General features: G+C 39.1%; 2 protein-coding genes across 2 annotated transcripts in view; one reads left to right on the forward strand and one right to left on the reverse strand.

Annotated features, from left to right (window-relative positions):
* Window positions 1-684, reverse strand: part of ESF1 (ESF1 nucleolar pre-rRNA processing protein) — a 34,723-nt gene extending 34,039 nt beyond the window's left edge. Inside the window, exon 1 of the mRNA XM_075413500.1 lies at window positions 405-684. Coding sequence (XP_075269615.1) covers window positions 405-407 — 3 coding nt within the window. The 5' untranslated portion in view covers window positions 408-684. The remainder of the gene's footprint in view (window positions 1-404) is intronic.
* On the forward strand, window positions 633-8,582 carry NDUFAF5 (NADH:ubiquinone oxidoreductase complex assembly factor 5). Its single transcript, XM_075413502.1, has 11 exons — window positions 633-912; window positions 1,022-1,062; window positions 1,288-1,351; window positions 2,028-2,075; window positions 2,175-2,278; window positions 2,741-2,780; window positions 4,522-4,719; window positions 5,240-5,300; window positions 7,024-7,107; window positions 7,441-7,523; window positions 7,651-8,582. The coding sequence occupies exons 1-11, from the start codon at window positions 661-663 to the stop codon at window positions 7,735-7,737; spliced, it is 1,062 nt and encodes a 353-aa protein (XP_075269617.1). The 5' UTR covers window positions 633-660; the 3' UTR covers window positions 7,738-8,582.
* Window positions 8,583-22,083: the final 13,501 nt, after the last annotated feature.

A 22,083-nucleotide genomic window follows, 5' to 3' on the forward strand; every position in this document is an offset into this window, starting at 1 on the left:
AACTGAAAAAAAATTAAAAGCAAAGTGAGATTTCTAACCTGCACATAAAAAAGCACATGCAGCAATTTAAATGACTCACAAATAATCATATAAATACCACAGTCTTAGCCAAAAACCTTGGCTTCCTTGGATAATGGACACGCAGCTAGGAAGGCCACACCGGCTGCAGACACAATCTGAAGGGATCCCCTGTCAACCCCGAACAGGTTCACTGCCCGCCACACCTCACCCCTGTACTTCCCACAGAACCAGGGCATCCCATGTTTTAAAGCGCCAGTTAGGAGCGCAGTCAGCAAGCACGCGAGCGTTTTGGCGAGCTCAGGCCACCACCACCGCCAGCGGCTCAGCGACAGAGCCTCCCCGACGGGCCCACCGCCCTGCCCAGCCGGCCCCGGCCTACCGACCATTAACTGCTGCTGCTGCTGCTGATGATGCTGATGATGCCGCCACCGCCTCCCCGCCCGGCTGCACTCCCCCACGCAGAGGCCCACCACCACAATCCACCACGCGGTGACACGGCCACTTCCGGCAGCGCTATGGCGGCCGCGGCAGGACAAACCGTTCCCAACCAATCAGTCGGCGCGGCAGGCGCGGAGGGGGGGACGGGGACAAGCCGGCAGGCTGGGCGGGGTGTCCTTTCTTGCGCGCGCGCCCGACGCCATGGGCGCCGCGGCCGTCGGGGCGCGAGCCCTGAGGGGGCGCGGGCACCCCGTGCTGCCGGCGGGCTGGGGCGGCGGCTGCCGCCGGCGGCTCTGGGCCCTGTCAGGAGCGGCCGCCGCCGCTTCTCCTGCCGCCGGCGCTTCGCCGGGTTCGGGCGCGCTGAGCCCCTTCGACCGGCGGCTGAAGCGGAAGCAGAAGAACTGGGCGGCACTGCAGGCCCAGCCCGCCAAGTGCGACTACTTGCGGAAGGAGGTGGGGGCGGCGGTCCGGGGCGGCCCCCTCGGCAAGGCGGGAGAGCGGCTGGAGGGGGAGCGGCCGGGGGCGGTACGCCGCGCCGCTGACGGGCGGGCTTTCCCCGTAGGTCGGCGGCAGGATAGCGGACAGGGTGTTTGACATCACCAGGTGAGCCTCGCCGCGGGGCCCCGCTCCGTGTCCTGCGGGGTCGCGGCCGCGGGACGAATCGCTGGCTTAGGAGCGCCTTTCTCCGAGCCGTCTCGCAGCGGTAACCGCAGAAGGATGGTCGGTACGCTTGGTCCGAAAAGGTGGCTGGAAACTTAGTAGTACAGTGTAAAACTTAAAATAGCTGAAGTTTTGATTACATTTTACGTTGCTAAATTTATCCCTTAGGACGTTTCCTCTTGCTTTGGATGTTGGCTCAGGAAGAGGTTACATAGCTCAACATTTAACCAAGGTACTGTCTCTTCATCCTTAAAAGTGTTTAAAATAAGTACGCATTTATCCCTCTGTTTTCACATCGGACTATGTTATGAGCTTAAAACAATCCTCTGACTCTTGATGAGGCAACTCCTTTTTTTTTTTTTTTTCAGTCTCATACCTGTAGCTGCAGTTCAAAGATGTGTGTTGTGCAGGCTGTTATTGTACACTTATTGTCACTAAAGACTAGACAGAGAGTAGTGCAAGGGAAGCGATCTGTTGTATGACAGTAAACCTTCAGCCTTGAGTAGGCATACGCATGGCTTTTTGATCAGTCTTTGCTGGGCGCACTTAGCTGTTAGAGAGAAGTGTCTTTATGGAGACTTCTAAATGGTGAACAGTTTACCCTGCGTGAACTGTGCCCAAAGTAAAGGTACTTCATTGGCTTTTAAACCATGGTTTACATCTGACTGAACTTAGACCTAAAATGCAGAATGTGTTTTCTGTTACTGCTTCTACCTCAGCTGTTCTCCCTGGGAGCAATTACTAATTACTACATTAGGAGGGCAAATGCTTTCTGCTTTAGGTAAAGTTTTATCAAGTGTTAAAGAGATTTCTTTTAACTTACTTTAAATATGTGTAAGTGTTCCAAAAAATGACTAATGCTAACTTGTAAAATAAATATTTGATGCACTTCTAAAATTTTATTTCAGGATACCGTTGAAAAACTTATTCAGGTTGATATTGCAGAGAATGCTTTAGTAAGTAGCTTTCTGAATGCTAATGTACTTCAATTTTAAAATACAGGAAAACAAAAGAAGTGAGTTTCTGATGCTGTTTTTCTTCTAACCCAACATTAGAAAAATGCTGTAGAATCTGAAATCCCTGTGGTCAGTGTTGTAGCTGATGAGGAATTCCTTCCTTTCAAAGAAGATGCATTTGATCTTGTTGTTAGCAGCTTAAGGTGCGTGTTAATCATTTATTTGCATTTTATTTTTTGGTTAACGATGTTAAAAGTTCTTTTTGGAGTAACTTCATGGAAGAAAAGAAAGATTAATGGTCCATTAAACAGCAATAATAAATGTACTTGCGTAGTTAATATGAATGTACAGTAGGAAAAACTGCTTTCCTGGTGGTTCTTACTGTTTTGCTTGTTTTCCTTCAGAACACGTGTAGCTTCTCTCTTTCCTGCATTTTGACAAACGAGTCTTCAGGACTTGCATCTTCTCAACTTAAAGCTATTTGGAAGCTATTTGTATGAACTTTCATTTTTATTTAGTATCACTTTTAGGCAGGCATTTCAGAACTTTTGCAGCTTGAGAAACTAGTTTATTGTTTGGCTTCTGAAACATACTTAAATAATGTAACAATTATTTGTATTCCCTAAACTTTATTTGATGTGCAACGTACGCTTCTGTTATTTCAGTTTACATTGGGTGAATGACCTTCCGAGAGCTTTTAGAGAGGTAAGAAGCTGTTTTTAATACTAAAAATTAACACTTGCCATTACTTGGCAGTCAGAGCGCTCTGTATTTCCAGGTCTTCTTTAAATAGAAATATGCACAGAAATAGCTCATGTTGCATACAAGTATTTTCTGCAGTATTTTTGACAGTTTGAGGAGCATCAGTTGATATTTCTATTAATTTAATTTGGAATAAATTGATGAAACAACATGTCTGTATAGTATTTTATAGTCTCAACAGCTGAGATCATGGTAACTGAAGTAAACTAAGGCAATGTTATTGATTTTTATTGTGTGTTAGCTCTTACTACTTATAGTACAAGAGTTTTCTAAATCTAACTTCTCCAGAACTCGTGTATGGAACTTGTATTATTTGTATGTCTCAGCTATTTATTTTGAAATACAACTTGAATCAGATAAAGGCTTTTTGATTTTGAAATGAAGCAAATATTTGTTGAGGAGAGAAAACAAACTGATACTGGGAAAAGTGTCATTTTGGATTATTTCAGCTCCTTTCTGCATGTGAAAACATTTTTCAAATTAGCTAACCTTGGAGCAACAGCAAGGAATATTTTAACCAGAACTCTGTTTTTATATTTGTTTCAAATCGGCAGACATTACAGTGCTATTCTGTCACCTGTTGGTATGAATAGGAGTACCCTGCTATTATGGAAATAATAAAAATAGAAATCAGAATGCCTTCAGTACTTAAAAAAATCTTGGAAAGAAATATATCATTTTCTCTGGAATTTAAGTGTTATGTGGTGTGTCAAATGTATTTACCCTCACAGTAAAAATAACTGACGTGTTATAATGTCCCACAGAGGGAAGGGAACTGGGGTTCTTGCCCAGCTTTCAGCATGAATGCTCATTTCTTACTTTGGGACCACTGGCTTTAAGTAATGGAAACTGCCTTTAACTGCTTAAATTTCAATTAAAGGCTTTTTTATTAGCATAGAAAAGGTAGCTTGATTAATAGTTAATTAGAAAACAGTTTAAAAAATTTTTGTTTCAAATCCTTAAGGTAAACTGAAGATTTGCTGTTGTCTTAGCCTAAGTATGTAATATGATTCTTCTGGATATCTAAACCAGGGATCATTGCCAATTCTTAAGGAAAAAAGAAAATATAAATTTGTTGGCCTTCTGAGTAGGAAGGGGGCTAAGACTTACTAAGCAAGAAAGCAGTTGTCAGCCTTGGCGTTTGAGTCATGATACTGCTCTTCTGGCTAGATAAAGTAAGTAGGGGTAGACATAGTAAGAATTGCATTACTCTAATGTGTGTTCAGAAGTCAAAAAATGCCTACTGGAAACTAAGGACTCCATTTCCCTTCAGTCAAGCCATTAAAAACTATTTTTGCTGCCCTCATCTGAGAAAGTAAAAGTAGTCTACCTTATTTTCAAAAGTAAATTAATTGAAGATAGTGTTTTACGAGTATCCCATTGAAAATATTCTACCCTAGATTTCCACAGTGCATTTTGTGTTTCTTGTTTATAAGTGTAACTTCGGGGTATTCATTCTTTCTTAAGAACAAATAGTCTCTTCTCAGACAGGTTATTTATCTTGCAGTGTTACCAAAAGCTTTGGCACAGCTTGCCTTGCGGAATACAGTCAGTATTAAAAATCTGTTACAACTACTATACCAATTGCTATAGTTCAATTAAAAAAAAAAAAAGCCCTAAGAACTTCTTAGTTACATAAGCTTAATAACAAAAAACATTAACTAACTTTATTTCTTTGTTGTAGATTCACCAAGTTCTTAAGCCAGATGGAGTATTTATTGGTGCAATGTTCGGGGGAGACACTCTGTATGAGCTTCGCTGCTCTTTGCAGCTAGCAGAATTGGAGAGAGAAGGGGGATTTTCTCCTCATGTATCACCATTCACTGCTGTCTCTGATTTGGGACATCTGCTGTCGAGAGCTGGCTTTAACACCCTGACTGTGGTAGTTATAAATAAAAGAACAATCAGATAGAACAATCCAGCACATCAGAGCTGCTAGTATAGAAAAAAAGCTATTTAGGAATGTACTAGTAATGTAGTGCTTTCTTCTGCATGTCGTGCACCTTGCTGAATAAGTTTATGAAATAGCCTCAACTGTCTCTGTTCTCGGATTTACTGTGATGAATGAAACCAACTGAAGTGTATCTTTAGGTAGTGGCGCAGGAGAATTTGGATGATTTTCTTGGTAAAACATCAGAGTGTGTTGGACCTGCTTGAAAAAACTTCAGACACTTCTGCTGTTTCTTCTAAAACCAAGAAGAAAATAATGTCCTTTTGATTAAAATTTTGTTGCATTTGGGCTACTAAACTTTTTAGACATGTTAAAACAGTATATTCTGCTGAGAAATAAGCAGTTTGAGCAGAAGTGACAGATGAATAGTCCGTTAGCAGCTCTGAAGGCTAGCATACTGTTACTGTTTTAACTTGATATGCTCTAAAACTAAGCTTCTCGATTCTTTTAGGATACTGACGAAATTCAGGTCAACTACCCAGGGTTGTTTGAGGTTATGGAGGACTTGCAAGGCAAGTATATACTTTGTTGGAAACATGAATGTTTTGTGTATCAGCAGTGCAGACAGAGAAGAGTTTCCCTGTGTGTTTCTTAACTGCGAATCATAGAATGTTTTGGGTTGTAAGGAACCCAGTCCAACCCCCCTGCAATGAGCATGGATATCTACCACTAGATCAGGTTCCTAAGACCCCCATCCAACCTGACCTTGAATGTTTCCAGGGATGGGGCATCTAGCACTTCTCTGGGCAACCTGTTCCAGTGTTTCACCACCCTCATGGTAAAAAAAAATTCTTACTTAAAAAATAAATAAATAAATAATAAATAAAGCTTATTGTAACAGGGAACTTTTTTCCTGATCCCTAGTGATTCAGGAGATAATGCCTGTCAGCAGATTTGTGTTGCGAAGCTGAAGTCAAAGGTTTGCTACTTTGTGGTCTGCTATGAATTTTCTGCTTCCCTTGTAGTTCCATTCTTTGAGAGTCTGTTCAGTGTAAGCTGCTGAAAAGCCCTGAAAGGGAGACAGAAGCCTGTATCCCACACACTAGCTTTTCTTGCCGGCCTCCGCGAGTATCAGGACATTCAGGAAACTGATTTGGAATGAGAGTAAATGGACCCTCAAATTGGAGTCGTCTGAGGAATCACAGAATCACAGAATAGTAGGGGTTGGAAGGGACCTCTGTGGGTCATCTAGTCCAACCCTCCTGCCGAAGCAGGGTCACCTACAGCAGGCTGCACAGGACCTTGTCCAGGCGGGTCTTGAATATCTTCAGAGAAGGAGACTCCACAACCTCCCTGGGCAGCCTGTTCCAGTGCTCCATCACCCTCAGAGTGAAGAAGTTCTTCCTCATGTTCAGACGGAACTTCCTATGCTTCAGTTTGTGCCCATTGCCCCTTGTCCTGTCACTGGGCACCACTGAAAAGAGCTTGGCCCCATCCGCCTGACACCCACCCTTCAGATATTTGTAAGCATTTCTAAGGTCCCCTCGCAGCCTTCTCTTCTTCAGGCTGAACAAGCCCAGCTCCCTCAGCCTCTCCTCGTAGGGGAGATGTTCCAGTCCCCTCATCATCCTCGTAGCCCTCCGCTGGACTCTCTCCAGTAGCTGAATGCAAAAAACAATTAAGATGCTTAACAATTGAGTTAGTATTCTGATTGCATTTGTTGTGGATTGTAATATAGTCTTTCATATGCAGTCAGGTATTACTTACAGAGCAATTCAGGGCATCTTCTCACTCTGGATCAGCTGCTGTTTAGAGTAATTCCTTAATGGAAATAAAACTTTCATTCTCTGCAGAAACATTCAGATGCAGTAAGTTATTTAAGAGATTAGAATTGTGGTTATCTTATTTTTTATTAAAAATCTCTTGGGATATTCATTTTGATGCTTATCTGTTAAGAAAAAAACATGAGTGGCATGTCTGGGTAAACATTGTGTACTCGTGCTTAAAGTAAATTATACCAGAAAACCTAAATGTTTGAAGACTCAGGCTGAAGAAGTAATAATTTGAAATCATTCCCAGCAATACAATCTGTAAATTGCAAAGCATTGGCATTAAAAGGCTTGGATTCTTATAGGTAAGAAACTCACCTAATTATTTGTGGTATGTTGCGCTCTCTTACAGTGAGATTCAGAGGATTCTATGTTCTGGTTTAATAAAAATCTGTCATTAGTGCATGACACTTAACTCATGGCATATGCTATATCTTCTTTTCTTAAAGCTAAAACATATTTTTAGGTATGGGGGAGAGTAATTGCGCTTGGAATAGAAAACCTCTGCTACACAGGGAGACAATGTTGGCAGCTGCTGCAATATACCAAGGTAAGTATTTGAGAGGTAGTGAGTTAATCTGAAATGACTTTAAGAACGCATTTTCTATGTTTTTTCTCTGACCGGTATGTAGGAAAAAAAAACACAAACATTTTGGAATAGAACAAAATACCATTATCGTACAGATATTTTTAACGTTAATTATAATGAGAGTATTTGAACTATGTTGATGCACTGGTATGAGATATTTTTATTGTCCCAATTCTTTCACCAAGAGTCATTGTGATGACCATGTCTTACTTAGTTCTAGTGTTCTGAGAACCAAGTATTTCGTAGAACTGATGTTCTGTGTAACTTTTTGCCTCTCCCTTCTGACACTAACAGAAATGTATGGAAATAGCGATGGCTCAGTACCTGCCACATTTCAGATCTACTACATGATTGGCTGGAAGTTCCATGAAACACAGGTAATGTGAAGCTGAATTATTTTCTGTTTGAAGGTACTTTTTAAATTATTGAGGCTTTAAAAGCTTTTCACAAATGATTTTAACTTAAAATTAGCCCTATGTGTTTTTTTTTCTCTTTTTTTCTTAGGCAAGACCAGCCCAGAGAGGTTCTGCAACAGTTTCATTTAGAGATCTGGCAAAAATAGATGGACTTCTTTCAAGAGGAAAAAAATAGTTCTTCATCAGAAATAATAGTTGACTTAACTTCTGTAAAACTTCTCATTTGCAGATAGTCTTATGCTTATTTTGTGACAAAATTCTGAAATAATGCACGCAGCAGGCTTTTTTTGTGTTTTTTTATTGCCTATGCTACAACATCAGATGTGTAAAATGGTGTTCATTTTTTGTTTTGAGAGAAATATATGAGCAGTTTTCTAAGTGAATATACGCTTTCCCAACTTCTGATGAAATTACTGTTTTCAAATGTAATGCCTCTTCCAGCTTTTGAATTATTCCTAAAGGATGGTATTTCATAATAAAGAACAATACTTGATAGTAAGTGTATTTATAAGACTTACTATACGAGAAAATATCAGCAAATACATAGATCTAACTTAATGTGGTTTTGTGGGTTGGAAATCATGGGTAAAAAATTAATCAGTTACTCAAGATGTGAATATTTGGCTTGTGTATAAGGAAGTGGTGAAGTTCTCTATTATAAAAATATCTCAGGTTGCTACCTTTCATATGCAGCCCTCAAATTCAATTACTTTTCCTTCCACCCTCAAAGCCAGAGATATTTCTGAACATGAATAGTAGAGCTCAGCCGTAAGTAAAGTTGAAGGCTTCATTGTACCTTTAACAGAATGTAACTATTGTGATTTGATTTAATTCACTGAAAGGAGCAATAAGCAGAAGAGTCATCTAGCACTCAGATGGATGTGTATGTTTCAAATTAACTAATTAGCTTAGAATTTGCATTCTCTGGAGTTGGTAGTCTTTTGGAGTTCCAAGGCATTTTTTAACCTGTTCTTTTATCTCATAGCATTTGAAAAATTAAATGTGGTACTTCAGTTAAAACTTACATTTGCACATTACTTTCTGCGTTTCTACTATCAGAGGTTGAAAAGCATGAAGTCTAATTTTTTTCTCCTTAGCTGTGACATGCAACTATGACTTTTCCTGTGTGTAACTACATTACCAGAAATTTATTTTACTTATGAGTATGGCCAATTAACCTGAGATGTTTAGAAAAAATGATCTGCCCGGAGATTTCACTTGATTGTAGTCCTGATAGAGAATGGTAGAAAGGAAAAGCATGAAGAATATATAATCAGATACACTGTTCAATCAGTTTTATCATTATATCGAGGTGTTGTATCAACACTGGTGAAACAAAAACTGCTCTAGGCTTGTTGTAAAAAGATTATCATCCAGCAGGTGGAGTTTGACAGAACGGTGTGGCACAAACCAAATAGGCAAGGTAGGCAGAAGCCTTCGTATCCTGTCAGGGATTATTGAATTGTGATTAAAAGACTAATACAGATATTGAAGTTACCTACTACTGCTTAACTGATAGTCAGGTTTCAAAATAACAGAGGTACTGTTTAAAGAGAAACTATTCAAGCAGTATTCAGCTGATAAGAAATCAATTTAAGGGCCTAATTTGGGGGTTTATTTTATCTACCAGGCTTTGACTTTAAATAAGAAATGGGCAGAGAAGGTACAAAACATCCTGATAAGGAGGGAAGGAATATTCTGTCCTGCTTTTGCTTACAAGCCTAATCTATAATTATTCAAGGAGAATGAGTTCATCTTTCATTTTCTTTAGAAGAGTAACCCTCCTGGAAAAAGGGGGAGAGGCAATAAGTGGCCTGGTAACATTTATAACACATTAAGACTAAATCTAAAAGAAGAGCTTGTCTCTCTGAAAGCCTTCATTTTTTTCATAGTGTATCTGTGGACTTAATACAAGACACTGCATCTGTCTATGGGTCCTCTCTGTCTTTAATAGTTTACTTCAAGGAGAAACTCTGCTTTCCCATATGTAGGTTTCTGTGACGTTATGTGTCAAATGACTGTGTAACTTCGTGCGTTTTTGCCTTAGTAGATTAATTTCCAGTCACATGAGCTGGTGGTTGTGACTCAGATGTGTTAAGGAAATGAGGAGGTGGAATGCTCTGGGTAAATGTTAATTGGAGAAGTGATCTTGCTGTGCCTGTTTCAAGCAGTCAGTTAAGTTATGGAGAAAAGGAAGGATTTCCAGTTCTTTGATTCCCTGTTCCACGGATGGAGTATATAAACAGTAAAGTGGGTAAGAATTTGGTTGTTAATGGGGCAAGGTACCTTCTGGACAGGAGAAACTGGAGAGTAGTTTTCTTCCTAGCACGTGGAAGAAAAGAAGTATAGATACTCAGCAGAAGTGGGGAGTAATAAATATCGCATTGGATCAGTGTTGGTTGAAATTAGGGGGCATGTGACTGACGGGTAAGGTGTTTGTTTCCCTGGCTGTGACTACATTTTAATAACTGCCTTTTATATGTGTTTTTAACTGCTTTTTTTTTTTTCCCTGTAGTATTCTTGGAATTCTAGGTTACTCTGTTTTCCACTAGCCACTTTCTTTGTATGGCACTTCTATGAATAGCTGTGAAAACAGTTAGTGTACTATGAACAGATGTTTTTGTCACATAAGACTCATATTTTGATTCTCTTTTTCCAATTTAAGTCTTTATGGCTTTCTGAAATTGTAATGAAGAATGTGGTTGCCAGTTGTTAGTCTAGAAATTATTTTAAACTCTAAGTGCATATCAGCTTTTGCAGAGTTAAGTGACTTCTGAAAAGTAGTTGCTAAGGTAACATAATGTCTCTTGTAAGCTTAGTTTTAAAAATCCTGATGCGTAATAGAGAATGCTGTAATCTTGATTACAGAAGAAAGGAAAAATAATTCTTTTGACTAATCAAAAGTTAGGAACCCATAAATAACAAAAAACAGATTTTAGAAGCACATTTACACTTAATGAGCATTAGTATTTTTGAGCCTTCAAAAGGTTCTGAGGGTCCAAGTCACAGATCAATAAGCATGCCTGTTCAGTGTCCTTGATTACAAGATCTGTCAATGTATAGTTTTATGCAAGTCTGCTTAGGATATAGGGTTGAAAATGAGACCCTACATTTTGTAACCCAAGCATTAGATTTTGCAGTTCCTGTGCTTTCAAAAGACACTGAGAATCTGTGAAGTTAAAACATGGGAAAGGATTCTTGGTTACTTCTAATTTACAGGAATGTCATTAGCAGAAGCAAACCATGCAAAATTAAATTTAACTGTATTTTTTTACTCTGCTTAAAAAAGAAATAAATATGAATGATGCTCAAGGAGTGAGCTAAAACTAAACTTAGTCAGTTGCAGGGGGTGAAACACACCAATCTATTATACAGTCTTTAGTTGGAATTTCCTGACACAACGATCTGATTTAGTGGATTAAATTCATTAAAGCATCTTGGTCAAGAAGCCACACTAAAAGAACGCTAGCATATATGTTAAACCTTTAAATTTTCATTTGTTTAACCCAATAACTTAATATCCACGTTTCAAAGACATAATCTATTTTTGTCCAGGTTCTGGAGCCATCGTTTGAGGGGAATGCAGTTATTGTAGTTTTATTGGGATTAGTCTGAGTACTGAAGCAAATGTGACCTGTGTAGCTAGTTGGTTTTCCTGAATGTCTTAGGTGCACTCAGGTGAAGGAAAAAGAGACTAAATAAAAAAAAAAAAAAACAAACAAACAAACAAAAAAAAAAGCCAACCTGAGACAGTTAAGTTTTAGCCGAAGGCTGTGTATTGGTGTGAAGTAGAAAACACAGGAGAGTGCATGTGCTTATTGTAGGGGAAAACAACTCTTGGCTTAAATCAAGTTAGAATTAAAGTGGTTTGTTGATTTATTTAATAACTGGTAATTAACTGTTGGTCCGTGAACTATACATTTAGGATTAATAGGAGGAATATAACAGATAAAGGACGGTACTAGACCCTTACAACACCTTAGTAAACACCTGCAGATACCTAAACACCCTTCTACAGGTATTATCCCACAAGTTTGCAGTCACATGCTTACCTCTGTACGTTTAACAGGAGGTTTGGATTATAAGAGCCCAGCCATTTAGGAGTACGTTACCCTATCTACATCCATTGTCTTTGGAGATGTGGGTGCTGTAGCTGCATGTCTAACTGTGGTGTTCCCTACAGTCCACTAAGGCACCCACCTGCTGGGATAGCACCCCACAAGGTGATGTGCAGACACCCCAGCAGTGGTCACTGCTTGTTGTACACTGTAATGTCAGCCCACTGGCAGGCATGAAGGCTGCTCCTGCGTGCTGGGGAGGATGCTCCCTCAGGCTTTAACAAAGCTTGAGGTGCCAGGGGGGCATCTTCTCAGTGTCGGACCAGGTTTTGACTACTCCTTTCTTCTCAGTGTTAGGAATTCTAGTGCTTTTTGTACTTGATCTTAGATTGCCTCTCTTCCCCCTCCCCCAAGGGTCTCTTGGTAACTGCCTGGTTAGTGTTTAATGTGGCTGATGATTGTCTTCATTTGCAGCCTTACCAGATTTTGAGCAAACGCCTTCTCAGTTTTGGATATTCTGTTCACACACATTGCACTCACATTTCTGGCCTAGCAGCTGATATGGTCCAGGCTTTTTTGCCATGTAGGTTTTCCCCCATGATTTGGAGGTGGTTCTTGAGGTACAAGATACATTCATAAAGTAAAAGCGACAAAGTCCTTCTTGGAAAAATTGTTTGTTTGGAAGCTTACATTGGAGAAGTGATGATGAATACTGGGCAATCTTACTTGGCCTCAAAGCATTCATGATAGGCCAGAATGTATCATAACATAGCAATAATGTGTAAAATAAGGAGGCTTCATTTTTACCACACTAATGAATCCCAATTCATGTATTTGTGTTTCTGCATTCTGTAGGGATTCCTTACGCTTTGTGCAAGTAAAAGTGCAATTCGAATTTGGGATCTGCGCGTTATTTGTGACTTCTGATCATTGACCTATTCTTTTACTATTGCACCCAGAGTTTGTGTGAGTACACTAAGAAAACAATAAAACTACTATTGTGAATAAATTTATTTACCATGAAAATTTCCATACTCCTGATCAAATATAATTTCTGGTTTCATGGATGACAAAACTACAAGGGCAGAAATGTGTAGGATGGTGTATACAATACCACGTTTTTAGCCAAATGAATGACCTACTAAAGTAGGTGCATGCATTCATTTAAATTGTTTGAAGCTCTAACCTTAAATTTTTAAATTCTGAGGTGAAGTGCCCTAATATTAAGATATTAGTTATTCTGTGGAAATACTATTCCAAAATTAACAATTTACTGAGGGAATCTGATGGCTAACAGGTAGTTACATCTAATAGGTAGTAGCTTCAAATTTTTGTTGATGTTGTTGCTGTACTGTTTTCTCCCGGAACTGAGCCACTGCTGGGTGTATGCAATGCCCCTTTTCTAGCTCCTTCATCATATCATCTCTACAAAGTATATACTGCTGTAGCATCCAGGTGGCAGGTGCAGCCATTCTTACCAAAAGCTACTTTAGGGACGTTGTTGAGTTTCCCACTTCTTTTCTACTGTGTGTTCTATTTTTGTTAAGATCTATTAGTTTATCCAGGTTCTAGAATTATTCACTGCTTTAACTGGATGCAGAACTTACTGACATTTGATACAGGACTTCTGATGTTGTTTCCTAATATGAGTTGCTTTCACTGTTGTAATTAATTCCTATAAAGAACCACTTTAGATTTGATGATGATGTTCCCAGTCAGTATCTTTCCTGACTCAACAGCAGAATGTGCAGTCTTACAGGAGTAATGTTGCCGCACTAAGGCAGCGGCTGTAGCAATACTTAGTTGGTGAACAAATGCTGAACTTCACAGGTAGCCAGTTTCAAAATACAAACTACAGTCATAGCTTAATATTCATGTAACATGCATTTGTGTAGCATCCTATTCGTGCCTAATTTTTTGCCTGTGAATTTCTTTAGTTACATATAGTTATTTCTGGAATTCCAAAAAATAGCAGAGATGTAGCTGCTGCCAAGAGGTTTTGTTAATCACATGTCAAACAAAGCAATCCTTAGAGTATTTTGCCTATGGGAGTCACCTTAGAAGGCATTCTCGGGAGGAGCTGTGGTGCTGTCGCAGCACTGTTCAGTCAGCAGACTTAGAGCACTTGTTTGATGTGTGGATGACTGATCTTCAATTACCATCTTTCACAAAACAAACTAAAACATCTGTTGTTTTACTTACATGTGAGCATTCCAAATAGTAGCTTACAGTTTTGGGTTTGGTGGTGTTTGTTTTTTTTTCTCCTGGCTCAGTGAATCTTTATTGTATGGAAAGTGGATCTTTGAACACTGAATGGATTGGGTGATTGCATCTATATTCAGGACGTTTTACAGCATGATGGCTGGTACTTTTTGGTAGCTGGGTGTTAATTATCCCTTATTCAGAATATGGAATTTAATTTATAGCTTCTATAACTCTGTGGTTAGCTATCTCAAAGATACAGAATTAAGAGATAATAGTATGTTTATTTATTGGCATCTGAGATGTGTTTGAAGTAGACTTAGCTGTTCCATTTTGGGAAGGGATTCAGGTTTATGAACCCAAAGCCTTCATAAGTGCATGGAAGTGTTACCCTGTAGCTCCCTGCAGAGGGTCAGTGCATCTTCACAAATACAAAATTACTTTGTCTCTGCACTCCTTGCTGGTATTTTCTGCCAGACAACCTGGCTCTGTTATACTAGCTTTCCTAGATCTCTGAACAGTCACATAGAGACTGTGCATAATTTTAGAAATATTGAGCATGGAAGTCAGAGTCCCTTAGCTGTAAAAGGATCTGAGACTTAGATGTTACAGTGCTGAGTACTGCAGCATACAAATGTTTCTGTACACCTATCTTTACAGATTCTGCTTTTGAGTATTGCTGAATAACTCCATTTAACTGTACTGTAAATATTACTAGTTTTGTGGCAGTTAGCCATCTTGAAAACGCTTCAGCATGACTTAGTAAGTAGAACACTTGAGATGAATTTACAAATGAATCTTGGCACTGTGGTTTGTGTGCCTGCTCCCTGCATATTTATTTTCAACGTCCAGTTGATTAACTGCTTTGTCTTGTGGTGAGAAATGGCCTGTTTAATGCAGTGGGAAGTGAAGGAGAAGCCAGCATTTGTTAATGGATGCTTAGAACAGGCACAGTCAGACATTTTAAATTATTCTAACTAGGCAGTAATTCTAATTTATTTCTAAAGATAGAAGTATAAAAACCCAGTTACCTAGTTTCGTCACAGACTATAATGAGTACAGTTAGCATAAAATTGGTCTATAAATTTAATGGGTAATTTCTTGTTGTGTGGACATTGAAAACACTAGCAAAAATGTGGCAAGCCCTGTTAGAGTCTATACAATAACTTGCTCCCGTTGGATGCTTTCTTAACAAAAAGCATTGTGGTAAAATATCAATAAAATCGATTCAGTACTAGGAGCTGTTAAAGTAGTGGTTCAAACAGGGATGGCAGTAGAGTTGAAAGTTCCTTCAAGGAAAAAAGTACACTTTTTATTAGGGTTAGCAGTAGGCTTTTTTCCTTTTTAACATGATATCATGACTGTAGATTCAAACTTGCAATACACGTCAGGATGTGGCTAATATCAGGCCAGTTCTGTATGTGCAGCCTCATAAGAATAGTTGGATCAATTCTTCTAAATGTAGAATATATACGTGGATGATAAAGATAAAAAATACATGTTAATACTCTACTGAAAGGGTAAGAGGGTGCTGGAGTCCACAATGGATACAGAGATTATCAAACCACAATTCAGGCAGCTGCTGCTGCACACGGGTGTCAGCAGCTGTGCAGTTTGTTGGATGTAACCAGCTGTGGGACACTTCAGAATTTCTAGCTGATAGAACCCAAAGGACACTTTTGGCTCCCTTATACAGCTGATTTGTTTATGATGGGAAATTATCTTTGTGACCATATTTTTGTACGGTACAGTAAAGAAAACTGAGAAAGACATAGCTAAGTTGCTGAGACTAAAGTGAAAATTATGGGCCATGAGAACACATCTTTAGTAAAAGATGAAGTTTCTTTTGCTTTGCTTGTTCCCTAGAGAGTGAATAAACAAACAAAAAAAGCCTGAGGCTTCAAGAATCGAACCAAGCTTTTTGAAGTATGTTTTCATGATGGACTTTTGATTTCACCTCTCCTATGCAAGCAGGCATGACTGGAAAAAGGGATGGGATGAATGTAAAAGACTTTTCACGATTGAGAAGTCTGTGGTAAATGCTTTTATTCCTTCAACAGTGCATCTATTTTAAAAATACTTTTATTATGTTGTTATGCTAAGTACAATGAATAAAATTAGAACTGCGACTCTGAAAGTAGCAGCAAGTTACTTCTGACCTAGTGGCACCGACTTTCCTAGGTATTTATGCTCTACCACGCTTTTTCCTACCTGATAATTTTGTACAGCACGCCTGCCTGCCTTCCTCTTTTGCCTTATAATGCTAACTGAGCAAATGGAATAGTGTGGCTGATCTTGAGCTGCTTTTGTCGACTGGTGGGCCACTGTGTGTACTCTGGCTAGCAGCCTGCAAAACAAAACAGGCAGTGTTTTCCGTTTACTTGTTTGTCGGTCCATTTAAAGATATGCCTTTACATTTCTAGGATTTAACTCAGGGCAATGTAAATTATTTTATTAAAATGTATCATTTGCATACATTATAGGAAGAAATATGATCATTCCATTTCCTAAGTACGTAATGTTGGATTTTCATACTGGTCTCAGATTAACAACTGTGTTCCAAGTTAGACCCAAAGAATTTTAATCCTATGGGACTTCTAACTTTATTCAAGAAATAGTATTAAAGACAGGTATTAAAATAAAAATATTTTTTTGGTTTTAGTTCGTGAACTCCTCAGTGAGGGGAGAAAAGCATCCATTGCTGGTCTCCGTCAAACCGAGCTGTACTCTTCTAAAATAGAAATTCTTACACAGGAGAAGTGTACTTAGGTCTTTCATTCAGAGATGATCACTGAAAAGTTAGGTCAAAGTTTTAAATAAATCTCTTTAGAGAGTGTATTAATATCCAGTAAATCAGTGCATCTCTCTTCACTAGTAGCTAAAAAGTAAATATCTTAATAAAGTGGGTATGAACATTTGTATTCCTCCTGTAAAATGCTTTGGGACTGGCAAAATAGAAGTAGATGTAAGCACGAAGCAAAGCCTTGTTTCCCAGGAAGTTTCAGATGTGAAAAATAGACATGGGTAAGTTTGAAAGCCAGCTGCAAGGCCAGGTAAGTGAAGCAACATTATTTTTTTCTAAGAATATTTGTGTTGTATTCCAATACCCGATCTTTCTCTTCCGTGATGATTTTTTTTTTTTTTGGCACAGGTTTTGACCATCTATTGGAAGTAGAGCACTTGTGCTCTGTAATGAATGTAAATATCTCTTGAAATATGCATCATAGGTCTGTGCTGTGTCAGTACTGTCTTCTGCTTGCTTTCTCTTACATAACAGAGAAATTACAACTAGGGGAGGGGGAAGTTACTACATCACGTACACAGCTTTAAGTGAAAATGGGAATGTGAGATTAAGGAGATACTGCTTGGGAAAGATACCTCAGTGTTTCAATGATGGGAATATTCAAATAATCTAAGTTTGTATAACTTTAGTAGGTCAGCGTTCTTCTGTCGAGTTATTCTCACAATTTTTGGGTTGCATGTGAGTTATGGCTCGATTTTCAACATAAACCCCAGCAACTGCTGTACGTGTATGCAACCCTCTTTATGGAACAGTCGGCATTCACAATAGGGTCCTACAGTGACCCCCGTCAGCTACCAGTTGAAAGTCTCACATAAATCTGATCTTAGTATTTCCCTAGTAATTGTATTTGCAGCAGTGTTCTTACGGAACAGACTTTGTGATCATACTTCATTTAAAAAAAAGATAATTTAAACTCCAATACAGTGCCATCAACTGACAATATTTTTACTAAACGTTATACCTGAGAAGAAAATCATCTAACAGTAATGAGGGCATTAGAATTAGCATTCTATGGCCCACGTACAGTTTGTATTTTAGTAAAACACGCATCTTTCTTTTTTTGTAATGTATTTTTCAGAAACATACAATGTGATTACTCTTTATTTAGTGTCTATATTTGCAGTTATTGTCACTTGCATTAAGCTGTTTTGCAGCTTGTCCAGCTCTGGAGTACAGCTAACTGTATGTTGCTGACTATTTGTACTTAACTTTTGTATCAAAAGGCAAAAAGGCATAATTACTTATAAAACAAAATTAAAATCCCTATTCTGGTAAAATTTATTGAACAGCGCAGTATAAATGGGCCACAGGAGAATGAAGTTTGTGATGGAAGAGACATGTAACATAGTACAGCTGTACTAGATAAATGTGATAAGCGTGAAGACTTGCCTCTTACCAAGAACCAGAACAGCAAAGACAAGAGAAGGAAACCAAGGAAAGAAAGATGGCTCACAACTTGAAGTTCACATTCAAAACTTAAGGCAAAGACTTAAAGGTATTACCAACTGAAGATTAAAAAAAAAAAGTAAAAGGCAGTATTTTTTTTAATCTAGTTTAACAATTTAGATTTCCATATGTGTTTTCACCTTTTCATGCCCTGCCTTCCCTTTTATGTGCTGTATACAACTCTCTGCTAGTTTTTCATTTTCAGGCTGTGTTCCTTAGACGTACTCAGTCATAAATCACAGTAGTGTGTTTCTTTCCATTTACTAAATTAAAGAGTGCACATCATTTCTGGATTGAATGATAAGTTACGTTGCCACAAATGCTTTGGTTTAAGACCTTGACATTCATTCCCTCTCCACAGGCGTTTATGTCAGGAAGACTCAATCGTTTGAGCACTCATGGAAAGTAAATGCAAGAGGTTCCCCAGTGTGACTAAAGCAAATCCACTGAAAAATGCAAGTCTGTAGATGGTTTTTCAGTACTTTCTGCAACAGCTATAACTAACAACATTCCCTAACTGGTAACACACCTGTGATCTGTGTTAGTTGTTTTAATTCAAAAATGAATGGAGAATGACAAGAAAAGAGGTAAAAACTGAAGATGGGTGGCTACAGAACTGGAATGTGATTAAACGTGGAAATGAGCTGTAGCTGGCTTGAGCTCAGGGGTTTTATTCTGCAGAAATGAGTTGCACAGTTGCATGTAAAATCTGATAGTAGGTCACACACGAGCCTGGCTGGAGCAGGTCTGGAGCTTTGACCTCCAGATTACAGAGTTACTGCAATCTGTTTTTCTTTGCTGCATGAATTTGTTACTTTTTTTAAAATACTGGTGATTATTACCATGTGCTACTCTAAAAGGGAATAAAGGGTACAGCTGCAAACAGCGAAGCTGGCATTTATGGCCAGTATATAAATAACGTCATTGTTCTAAGCAGTCCTAGATAGTTACAGGGCTGGAAATGCCAGTTTAAGGCAGCAGGCTGTGCCTCGGTAAAGGAAGAGCAGGACACAAAGAAGTGAACAATGAATCTTACTCATAGTTTCTGTTTGCCCCTTGTTGCTCAGCCTCTGAAGTGCAAAGCTTGCAAAGTGGCTTGAAAGTTTCTGCTGCCTTCCCATGCCCCCTCACCCCCAATGGAATGAAAGTAGCTGTCCAGAGCCGCATATTTCTTGTAGTTGTGTATTCAGTTTGAAGTAGAGGGACTTCTGAGGGCAAAGCCTTTGTTTTGGGTCGTGGCTCAAGATAGCGTTTTTGCTTCCTCTTCATGTTACCAAAATGCGTTACTGAACTAGTAATATTTGCAGCTATACCAGGGAAGCTGTATTGCTTTAATGGAATTGCACATGTGTAACTACTTAAAACTCTGAGAAAAAAAGTGGATGGAATCCCACTCGATTTGTCATAGTTACATGAATTCCACAAAGCTAACTGGAGTGAGGAGTCAGAAAATTCCCTTTCATCACTGAATGGTAGGTAGAACCAGCGTACTATAAATGTATCCAGAGCACCACTCTGAACTCAGATTTTCTGGTTTTACAGTTCTGTTTTAAAGTGACTTCTCTGCCCTTGCAAATAGGTCTTGGAAGTGGACAAATATAAAAGTTTGAAGGGATGGATGGTTGAGACATGATAAAGATATGTCCATTTTCCCCGTGTTCCCTGGAGCAATGCAACTATGCCAGATTTTACTTAGCTGATGGTACAGGGGTTACTCTGAAACCGTCCAGTCCCCTTTTGCCTCATTTTATATACTAGTGACTCTGCAGCAATTACATAATTTCTTAGGGAAATGTTAAGGGAGAATTGACAAAGGGAGAGGATAGTCCATGCAGCATCAGAGAACCAGAGCCAAAAGACTTTGACACAACTGACTTTGCTTTTTGCCATGTATTTCAGTGTGTACTTCTCTGTTGTAGCCACTTTATCTTCTCTTTTTAATTTTCCCTCATATGGGAGACTGTGCTTCGCCCAGCCTTTTAAATCATAATAATAAATCAGCTGTAAAAATTCAAATTATCAATTACTGGTTTTGTCTTTGTTAATTTTATATATGTTCAGCTTCACCATGGTCCCATGTTATTCCTGGAAGGACATAAACCATGTTCATTGATACATACCAAACTGAACATGGATTGAGTGCTGCTATCAGTTCTGCAAATGTAGGAGTGATAATTGCTGATTTCAAATTTAGAAAGCATTTCTGAGGAAAAGTTTTAAAATTTTTTTCAGCAGAATTTAGCAAAGTTTTTTCCTTTTATCTGGTGTTAAAATGAAGATATATGAATTACACTTTCTGTGATAGGAATCCTATCATTTAAAATCAATAGGGGAGAGAAAAAGAAAGAAAAAATCTTAACCTGAAATCTATAGAGGTTATTCCGAACAGAAGAATAGTACTGGATAAAGGGTGAAAGTACTGACAGAGAGCACTATGAAAAGGACTCAGAAACAGGGCATTTGGAGTGGAGAACTCGGGTGGCACCATAGGCTGAACTAAAGCCCAACGTGTCAGTTTAGGTAAGAGTCAGAGAGTTCTGAAGCTGAAAATTAAAAGTCTGAATGTGATGTGAAACATAAAGGAATGACAAAATGAGGTGCCAAGGGTGGGGGGTGGTTAGCAGCTGTGTTCACCATAAACCAAAGAACACAGGGTGACAAGCAGGAAAAGGGGTAATGTCAAAAGTATCTAGTATGGTTTCAGGATCAGAGAGAGAGAAACAAAACAGATTTAGAGAACAACGTGAAAGAAAAGCAGATAAGATTTAGCAATACCTTAGCTAAAGGAGGAATAGGTTTGAGAGTTCTGATGATGGAAGAAAAGAAAAAGTTTGACAGAAGGGAAAGAGATCTAACACACTTGAAACTTTTGTTGTTGTTAGCTGGAGGTGAGAAGGCACACCTTTGATTCTACTGCTGAAAATGAGAGCTGGGAGTACAGCTAGCAGAGATTTAGATCACTCAAAGGCAAAAATGACTTTTGAAATACTGAGACTAGGTGATGTCATTTAGGTGAAAGAGAAAGTGCACCAAAAGAGCTCCCTCGAGGCTGCAGGAAAAGGAACTTTGTCTTCCATTAGTTTATTCAATGAGATTAAGTTGGAGGAGGAGTTATTACTTCTGCTTTTTTCTTTGACATTATATAGGTTGATAGGTGCAGTCATCAAAAAGATTTAAAAAATATTGTGAAGATAAGATTTGGATTTTGTCAGTGTCTTCCTTGTCACTTGGATAAGTCAAATATCAGTGAAGGGAGGGAAAAGTATGCTGTAGATTCAAAAGGTTTAGAACTAGTGGAGCAACAGGAATTATTTCACTGTACAAAACACTGAAATTGAGAGAGGTTGACTGGAACAGGTTTGGTAGTGAAGCTGGGAGGCTGAAAATGAGAGAAGGGTCAGCGTGCAGTGTGGTGTAGGCTAACTCTATTGTATGTGATATTCAGGGGAAGCTCAGTATTTCTCAGCACTGTGAACAAGGTTGAGTTTTAATGCCTAAGAAGTAATAGGAAAATCAATTTCTTCTCCCAGAGAGGATGAAAAGGGACTCCTGTGGCTGCTTCTACCCGCCTGAGAGAGAGTAAGTCTGCAGCCATTGTAGAAAAGAAGTCACGGTGCCATGACAACTGCTGTGAAGAACTAGTGAGTCCGTTCTCCTCATCTTACCTTGTTGTCACCCTTTCAAGTAGGGTGGCAATAAACTGAGTGGCAGATGCTCTCTATTAACCCCCACCCTCCCACCAGAGGAAGGGAAAAGGAGGAAGAGAGACTTACAGATGGAATATAAAAAAGTTTTACTACTAATAATAAGAGAAATAAAACAAAATACACAAAACCAACAATGAGTTTCCCACAGCTGAGTGCCTGAGGGGCTGGTGTCCCACCAGTGTCTGCCTCAGCAGCAGACAGGAACTGGACTCAGGAATGCATGGCTCAGAATCTGGATCAGGATCGCAGGCAGGACAAGGCACTAGGTCCTCTTCAGCAGCTGGCCAAGCATGAAGAGAGCGAGA

This window comes from Opisthocomus hoazin, chromosome 2 (assembly GCF_030867145.1).
Source record: "Opisthocomus hoazin isolate bOpiHoa1 chromosome 2, bOpiHoa1.hap1, whole genome shotgun sequence".
Lineage (NCBI taxonomy): Eukaryota > Metazoa > Chordata > Aves > Opisthocomiformes > Opisthocomidae > Opisthocomus > Opisthocomus hoazin.

Excerpts from the sequence above, each read along its gene's own strand:
- NDUFAF5 (XM_075413502.1), top strand. The coding sequence starts at position 661 with ATGGGCGCCGCGGCCGTCGGGGCGCGAGCCCTGAGGGGGCGCGGGCAC. Across the intron at positions 2,076-2,174 it reads ATATTGCAGAGAATGCTTTA|AAAAATGCTGTAGAATCTGA; the intron begins GTAAGTAGCTTT and ends ACCCAACATTAG. Across the intron at positions 2,279-2,740 it reads CTTGTTGTTAGCAGCTTAAG|TTTACATTGGGTGAATGACC; the intron begins GTGCGTGTTAAT and ends CTGTTATTTCAG.